Source organism: Myxocyprinus asiaticus, chromosome 36, assembly GCF_019703515.2.
Source record: "Myxocyprinus asiaticus isolate MX2 ecotype Aquarium Trade chromosome 36, UBuf_Myxa_2, whole genome shotgun sequence".
NCBI lineage: Eukaryota > Metazoa > Chordata > Actinopteri > Cypriniformes > Catostomidae > Myxocyprinus > Myxocyprinus asiaticus.
In genome coordinates this window covers 1,313,284-1,322,500 of record NC_059379.1, presented here as the reverse complement: position 1 = coordinate 1,322,500, position 9,217 = coordinate 1,313,284, and the positions used below count along the sequence as shown (strand labels likewise).

The 9,217-nt window shown below is 39.2% G+C and overlaps 1 protein-coding gene across 2 annotated transcripts in view; it reads left to right on the top strand.

The window, feature by feature from the left end:
* Positions 1 to 6,346, top strand: part of LOC127426652 (rho GTPase-activating protein 44-like) — a 61,401-nt gene extending 55,055 nt beyond the window's left edge. Inside the window, exon 20 of one of the 2 annotated variants that reach the window (XM_051673597.1) lies at positions 262 to 6,346. In XM_051673597.1, the coding sequence (XP_051529557.1) occupies positions 262 to 398 (137 nt within the window). In that variant the 3' untranslated portion in view covers positions 399 to 6,346. The remainder of the gene's footprint in view (positions 1 to 261) is intronic. The other variant, XM_051673598.1, reaches the window with a different exon arrangement.
* Positions 6,347 to 9,217: the final 2,871 nt, after the last annotated feature.

The following is a 9,217-nucleotide window of genomic DNA, read 5'->3' as shown; positions in this document are numbered from 1 at the left end:
GGTTTGTATTTATTTATTTCTTACAGTTAAAATTAGGGCTGTCGATAGAATAATGATTAATCACATGATTTCCAAGCAGTCTTTCAGAAACCAGAATGAAAGAGTTTTACATTTTTACACTTTTTGTTTTTAAAAAATGACCCCCTAGCGGCCCCCTGTTGGTCCCCAGAACCCAATTTGAAAACCCCCGTTTCCAGGATTGGAAATCTGCCTGTGAATGTTTATTCACTGACACTGTCCCTGCTGTGTTTTTACCTCTAGACTCATTGTGTGATCTGGACATTCCCGTTATAAACGTTGAACTGGACGGCATTCTGGACCACCAATGTTGCGGCCCGTACAGGAACTCCATATCTCTGGTGGAGTCAGAGGAGGAATCAGAGAGCACCGCACTATAACACCTCCTATCTGACAACTGCACGTCATATAACCAGAATATTCAACGCTTGCACTGATGACAAACAGGATCTAAAGGAATAAGAAAAAATCTACAGTTATTCTACTGTGCTGTCGTGCTCCCATCTTGTTTATTTATGTTTTTAGAGTTTTTCCATTTCGTCTGTTTTATATTTGCCTTATCTAAGTTCTTGCACTTTTGCCTTGAAGTTTGCTTGTTTGGACTGCTGTTGGGTTCATGATTGTAGAAGGTTAGAAGTTAACTGGATCCCTCTGGCTCGGCTCATTGTGAAACTATCAACCAAAACGACCCCAAAGTATCTCAATCTGGATCAAAACACTTGTGTCTCATTCTAGATCCACGTTTAACCCCAGACTAGTGTCTCACCCCATGTTATCTGTCTAGATGAGAACTACAGTATACAAACAACACATATTACACACTACAGCACAGACAGCTTATACTGAAGAGAAAACGTGATGTTGAGACTGATTGGAATGAAGGTCCGTTCACATTGACAAGATATGAGAATTTGGCAATTCGTTGTTCTGCAACAAAGTTGCGAAAAGGTAATCTTAATGCAAATAAGCAGCAATATGAAGCAGTGACTACCAGTAGGAGTGAAGACAATGGAACTTGCATGATCCATTTTCCATCAGATACTGTAGTTGAGCGTCTGGAAGACAGAAGTTCATGTTACTGTGTGCAAATTCATTGTTCTGTATAAATTGACTGACCGTTAATGGAAAACTATCAGAAATCATAGGCATTCTGAGAAGAATTGCTCATATTTAGTTGAAAGAAAACTGATTTGTTCGCAAAAGAGAAACTACATCTTATGTGTAGCAGTAATGTCCCTTTTATAATTAGGGTATTTTTAAAAAATACAGAAACTGGATGATTTTCATGATTTTCGGTTCTTTAAACGGTTCTCGAGCAAGCATTCTTCCAACAATGTGGACGGGACATGCTATTAAATCAGCAGCACGACCAGTTTAGCACGATTCTCGAACGAATGACTCTTATGAGCCAGTTCATTTGAATCTACAGCGCTAAATGCATCGCACGATCAGTGTAGTCCGATTCCAGAACGAATGACTCTTATGAACCGGTTCATTTGAATCTATAGTGTGAAACACACATCATGATCAGTGTAGTCCAATTCCAGAACGAATGACTCTTATGAACCGGTTCATTTGAATCTACAGCGTGAAACACACATCACGATCAGTGTAGTCCGATTCCAAATGAATGACTCTTATGAACCGGTTCATTTGAATCTACAGCGTGAAACACACATCATGATCAGTGCAGTCCGATTCCAGAACGAATGACTCTTATGAACTGGTTCATTTGAATCTACAGTGTGAAACACACAGCGTGATCAGTGTAGTCCGATTCCAGAACGAATGACTCTTATGAGCCAGTTCATTTGAATCTACAGCGTGAAACACACATCACAATCAGTGTAGTCCGATTCCAGAACGAATGACTCTTATGAACCGGTTCATTTGAATCTACAGTGTGAAACACACATCACGATCAGTGTAGTCTGATTCCAAACGAATGACTCTTATGAACCGGTTCATTTGAATCTACAGTGTGAAACACACATCACGATCAGTGTAGTCTGATTCCAAACGAATGACTCTTATGAACCGGTTCATTTGAATCTACAGTGTGAAACACACATCACGATCAGTGTAGTCCGATTCCAAATGAATGACTCTTATGAACCGGTTCATTTGAATCTACAGTGTGAAACACACAGCGTGATCAGTGTAGTCCGATTCCAGAACAAATGACTCTTATGAGCCGGTTCATTTGAATCTACAGCGTGAAACACACATCACGATCAGTGTAGTCCGATTCCAAATGAATGACTCTTATGAACCGGTTCATTTGAATCTACAGCGTGAAACACACATCACCATCAGTGTAGTACAATTCCAGAACGAATGACTCTTATGAACCAGTTCATTTGAATCTACAGTGTGAAACACACATCACGATCAGTGTAGTCTGATTCCAAACGAATGACTCTTATGAACTGGTTCATTTGAATCTACAGTGTGAAACACACATCACGATCAGTGTAGTACAATTCCAGAACGAATGACTCTTATGAACCAGTTCATTTGAATCTACAGTGTGAAACACACATCACGATCAGTGCAGTCCGATTCCAGAACGAATGACTCTTATGAACCGGTTCATTTGAATCTACAGTGTGAAACACACATCACGATCAGTGTAGTCTGATTCCAAACGAATGACTCTTATGAACCGGTTCATTTGAATCTACAGTGTGAAACACACATCATGATCAGTGTAGTCCGATTCCAGAACGAATGACTCTTATGAACCGGTTCATTTGAATCTACAGTGTGAAACACACATCACGATCAGTGTAGTCTGATTCCAAACGAATGACTCTTATGAACCGGTTCATTTGAATCTACAGCGTGAAACACACATCACGATCAGTGTAGTCTGATTCCAAACGAATGACTCTTATGAACTGGTTCATTTGAATCTATGCGTTAAATGCACCACGTGATCAGTGTAGTCCGATTCCAGAACGAATGACTCTAATGAGCTGGTTCATTTGAATCTACAGCGTGAAACACACATCACGATCAGTGTAGTCCGATTCCAAATGAATGACTCTTATGAACCGGTTCATTTGAATCTACAGCGTGAAACACACATCACGATCAGTGTAGTCCGATTCCAGAACGAATGACTCTAATGAGCTGGTTCATTTGAATCTACAGCGTGAAACACACATCACGATCAGTGTAGTCCAATTCCAAATGAATGACTCTTATGAACCGGTTCATTTGAATCTACAGCGTGAAACACACATCACGATCAGTGTAGTCCGATTCCAAATGAATGACTCTTATGAACCGGTTCATTTGAATCTACAGCGTGAAACACACATCACGATCAGTGTAGTCCGATTCCAGAACGAATGACTCTAATGAGCTGGTTCATTTGAATCTACAGCGTGAAACACGCATCACGATCAGTGTAGTCCGATTCCAGAACGAATGACTCTTATGAGCCGGTTCATTTGAATCTACAGTGTGAAACACACATCACGATCAGTGTAGTCCAATTCCAAATGAATGACTCTTATGAACCGGTTCATTTGAATCTACAGCGTGAAACACACATCACGATCAGTGTAGTCTGATTCCAAATGAATGACTCTTATGAACCGGTTCATTTGAATCTACAGCGTGAAACACACATCACGATCAGTGTAGTCCGATTCCAGAACAAATGACTCTTATGAGCCGGTTCATTTGAATCTACAGTGTGAAACACACATCACGATCAGTGTAGTCCGATTCCAAATGAATGACTCTTATGAACCGGTTCATTTGAATCTACAGCGTGAAACACACAGCGTGATCAGTGTAGTCCGATTCCAGAACGAATGACTCTTATGAACCGGTTCATTTGAATCTACAGCGTGAAACACACATCACGATCAGTGTAGTCCGATTCCAAATGAATGACTCTTATGAACCGGTTCATTTGAATCTACAGCGTGAAACACACATCACGATCAGTGTAGTCCGATTCCAAATGAATGACTCTTATGAACCGGTTCATTTGAATCTACAGCGTGAAACACACATCACGATCAGTGTAGTCCGATTCCAAATGAATGACTCTTATGAACCGGTTCATTTGAATCTACAGTGTGAAACACACAGCGTGATCAGTGTAGTCTGATTCCAGAACGAATGACTCTTATGAACTGGTTCATTTGAATCTATGCGTTAAATGCACCACGTGATCAGTGTAGTCCGATTCCAAATGAATGACTCTTATGAACCGGTTCATTTGAATCTACAGTGTGAAACATCACGATCAGTGTAGTCCGATTCCAAATGAATGACTCTTATGAGCCGGTTCATTTGAATCTACAGTGTGAAACACACATCACGATCAGTGTAGTCTGATTCCAAACGAATGACTCTTATGAACCGGTTCATTTGAATCTACAGCGTGAAACATCACGATCAGTGTAGTCCGATTCCAAATGAATGACTCTTATGAGCCGGTTCATTTGAATCTACAGTGTGAAACACACAGCGTGATCAGTGTAGTCCGATTCCAGAACAAATGACTCTTATGAACTGGTTCATTTGAATCTATGCGTTAAATGCACCACGTGATCAGTGTAGTCCGATTCCAAATGAATGACTCTTATGAACCGGTTCATTTGAATCTACAGCGTGAAACATACATCACGATCAGTGTAGTCCGATTCCAGAACGAATGACTCTTATGAACTGGTTCATTTGAATCTATGCGTTAAATGCACCACGTGATCAGTGTAGTCCGATTCCAAATGAATGACTCTTATGAACCGGTTCATTTGAATCTACAGCGTGAAACATCACGATCAGTGTAGTCCGATTCCAAATGAATGACTCTTATGAACCGGTTCATTTGAATCTACAGCGTGAAACACACATCATGATCAGTGTAGTCCGATTCCAGAACGAATGACTCTTATGAACCGGTTCATTTGAATCTACAGCGTGAAACACACATCATGATCAGTGTAGACCGATTCCAAATGAATGACTCTTGAATCTACAGTGTTAAATGCACCTTACGTTCAGTTTAGTCTGATTCCAAATGAATGACTCTTATGAGCTGGTTCATTTGAATCTACAGCGCAACCAGTGATTCCTATGAACCGATTCTTTTGAGTCTATACTACAAAACATACAGCGCTACCTCCTGAACGAATGACGCTTGACTGATGATTCGATGACCTCTGGAGATAAAATCACTATCAGTGTGAACAGTCTTTTGTCTTATGAATTCAAATGTCTTTGTGTTTAAAGAAACATAAACCGAAAGAGTGTGTTTTGCCCTCAGATACGTATGTGAATATGAGTTTAAAGAGAACAAAAACAGATATCACCTTTAAAGTCTTTACACTACGGTGACTGTGAATGAATGCTGGATATTTAAAGAGTGTGAAGTCTGTTTGTAGTAATATATAACATTCTTGATAAATTAAAGATAATATATGAAGTATCAAATCACAGAAAATATTACAAATAAAATTGATGTATTATATAAACATTATATAACTGTATGGATACTGAGCAGAAAAGAGTGATGGTCATTTTTGAATGTGTTTTATTATTTCACCCGTGTGTTTTGAAATGGTACTGACCAAACAAAGGATTGTAATAACTCAATTATATGGATCTAAACTCTGCTGTAAGTATTAGCAAGTCTAAATGCTGTTCACCCTCCAAATGCACCGCTGCAAACATGTATATAGTCTATAGAAGAAAAGATCAAATATTTGTAAAGGCTTACATTTATGAGTCTCATTCTCTCTCTAAATATATAGATATATATACAGACAATATTATTTTTGCTTCAAACACAATTCTGGTACATGTAAATAGAGTAATATGCCGTGGTTCCTGTGCAGGTCTCTGGAAATGGGACGTTTTTGAGCGTTTGCTGAAGAACAGCATTGCGACAGAGATTAATTAAGTATTATTAAGTAGTCACAAGTTGACCTCTTACGGGATGGTTGTTGTAGTGGTTTTGTGTGCTTGTGTGTGTTTGCATGTTCCAAACTTGTTAAAAACTGACACGATGTATGAACGCCAACCACTGTTTAAAGACTGACACATCATCCGTCCTTTGAAGTCAGCATGAAACGCAGTTTGCATACTGTGACATCAGCAGAAAAGGAAAGTCATTTCGATTCGTTTTTGATGAAAGCTACGTTTAGAAACATTTTAATTTGGAATAACGCACACTGATGAATCGTTCACAATAAGACCAGGAACATACATACTGTATATTTAAAGGAATATTCCGGGTTCAGTACAAGTTGAGCTCAATTGACAGCATTTGTGCCATAATGTTGATTACCACACAAAAATTAATTTCGACTCGTTCCTCCTTTTCTCTAAAAAAGGACAAATGTGTGTTCCAGTGAGACACTTACAATGGAAGTCAATGGGGTCAATCTGTAAACATTAAAGAGCACCTATTATAGGGGTCTCAGTGGTAGCTCAGTGGTAAAAGACGCTGGCTACCACCCCTGGAGTTCGCTAGCTCGCTTGTTCGAATCCCAGGGCATGCTGAGTGACTCCAGCCAGGTCTCCTAAGCAACCAAATTGGCCCGGTTGCTAGGGAGGGTAGAGTCACATGGGGTAACCTCCTCGTGGTCGCTATAATGTGGTTCGTTCTCGGTGGGGTGTGTGGTGAGTTGTGCGTGGATGCCGCGGAGAATAGCGTGAAGCCTCCACACGCGCTACGTCTCCATGGTAACGCGCTCAACAAGCCATGTGATAAGATGCACGAGTTGACGGGCTCAGATGTGGAGGCAACTGAGATTCGTCCTCCGCCACCCGGATTGAGGCGAGTCACTATGCCACCACGATGACTTAGAGTGCATTGGGAATTGGGCATTCCAAATTGGGAGAAAAAGGGGAAAAATCCAAAAAAAAAAAAAAAAAAGAGCAGCTATTATGGTTTTTCAAATATGAACTTTCATGTAGTGTGTTATATAGCTGTTTGTGAATGTAAAAAAGTCTGCAAAGTTTCAAAAATCAAAGTGCACGACAAATGGAGTTATTGACTCCCAAAAGAAAGAACCGATTCTGAACACCTGAAACGAGTCGTTAGTAATTCCAGACTTACTTCCTGTACTAACCTACGTAATTTGGTAACAAAAAACCCGCCTCTGGTCTTCGTTGGCTGCTCGCGAACAGCTTTGACCCGCCCTCAAACACTACACTAAGCGGTAGAACAATCACAACAGACTGGGACATCTGACCAATCAGAGCAGAGTATGCTCTCTGAAAGGAGGAGTTTAGAATGAATCCTTTAGAACGGATCATTGAACGAGTCGTTTGAGACACTAGGGGAAAAAAAGGTAACGCTGCAATTTAAATTATGAGCAAATTAAAGTGTTTTTTGACCTTGGATGAATGTAAATCTATTGTATGAGACCTTTAAAACAAAATTAGGCACGTTTAAAAACCATAATACTGTTTCAAAAGTATAGACACGACGTTTTTTTTTTATACAACTTTGTTGCCATGACGATGTAATGCCGTGAACACTAAAATTACGATTTAAACAATTTCACAGCTCAGATAATCCACAAGTTTTAACAGAATTAATGCAAGTGCTTTTATAAAATTATAAACTTCACATTTCTGACTTTAAAACCTCCAAAAATTGACCCCATTGACTTCCATTGTAAGTGTCTCACTGGAACACAGATTTGTGCTTTTTTAAAGAAAAGGAGGGACGAGTCGATATTAATTTTTGTGTTAAATTTTGTTTTAATTGAGCTTAACTTGAACCCGGAATGTTCGTTTACAAAAGTAAATTGAGCTGATTTTTATATCATGTTCAAAAACAAAACAACCTCCTAATGTGATTTTCTGTTAATTAACAGCTTTGGGTTTTTGTGTTTGTATGTGGGTATGTTAGAGGAATTAACATTATTTTATTTGACCACCTGATACAAAACATGACATCTGGTGACACATTTTTACCAGAAGTGTATTGCTCGGTAGATCAGGGAAACCTTGAACTAAAATGCAACATGCAAAGAGTCTATAAAGTCCATATTCCTCATTTTTGCTTTTGCATTTCAGTTAAATTCTCTATTTTTATTTTCGTAATCCATGAGAGCAGATTTGTCAGGAGAGCAGACAGCAGAACTTCACCTGGTGTTGGTAAAAAATGAACTGATTTCATGTTTGTGGATCTGAATGTGCTCGTGACATTTTGATATGATGGTTTTGTATTTTTGTTGGCGAAATCCCATTTTGTTTTTATACTAGGGTATCATCAGCACAAGCCCATCTAAAGAAGGTAAAACTGTGTATTAGCAGGTATGAAAGCTGTTTTCCAGCAGAATATCAATAAGTACCAGGCCCATGATGGAATCTGTGGCATTTCGAGGAAATAATCTGGATTTCTTAAGAGTACTGCACTCTTATAAGTAGCTGAAATGGGTTTTGGGGATAAATCTGGGTTATTGTAAAGATGATCTGATGTCTTAACTAGATGTCTGTAAATCTGCCGCATGCTTTGCATTCATTCCTTACATTGTATCTCACTCTGAAATACCTTATAATGCAATTTTAGCTTGTCAAAAGAAGAAGAGACATAAGCGGGCAATGCAGACACTCAAACCCCAAATATCTACTGCTAATCAAAATGATCTACCCTTCATACTTCCTGTACTGTCAAATCTTAAAAAGACTATTAATGTACAACCTTTAGTATAAAGCAGATTGCATGCAACATTGTTCTAAAGGGGCGTTCACACCAACAGCGACTTGCAGCATAAAAGCGACCAGCACTTTTGGTTGCATGATAGAGTGCCACTTTTTGAGCGTGAATTTGGGATGCACAATCACTATTAAATTAAAGGATCTGAAGAATTCTTCGGTGCAGCGTAAACACACCACCACGAATCGCTGTCAGTGTGAACGCACTTCAGAATTCTCTTTACATCATACTGAATTCAGCGCTGATGTTTATGGCCATCACACAAAGCTCTTGAGCTCTTAATAAGTCGTGCTTTCATGTATATCTGAGGAGTATCTCATAGTGGAATGTTTAACAACACAATACTGGACAATCCACACAAACCACCGCAAATACCCGTGTGTATCTACTGTATTTATGTGGTGGTGGAGTTTTATAACGATGCATGCCGTTTCACTGTCATGCAGTTCTGTTCAATCTGTTTGTTATTTATTTACTTCCTCATGTGGTTCATGCTTGATT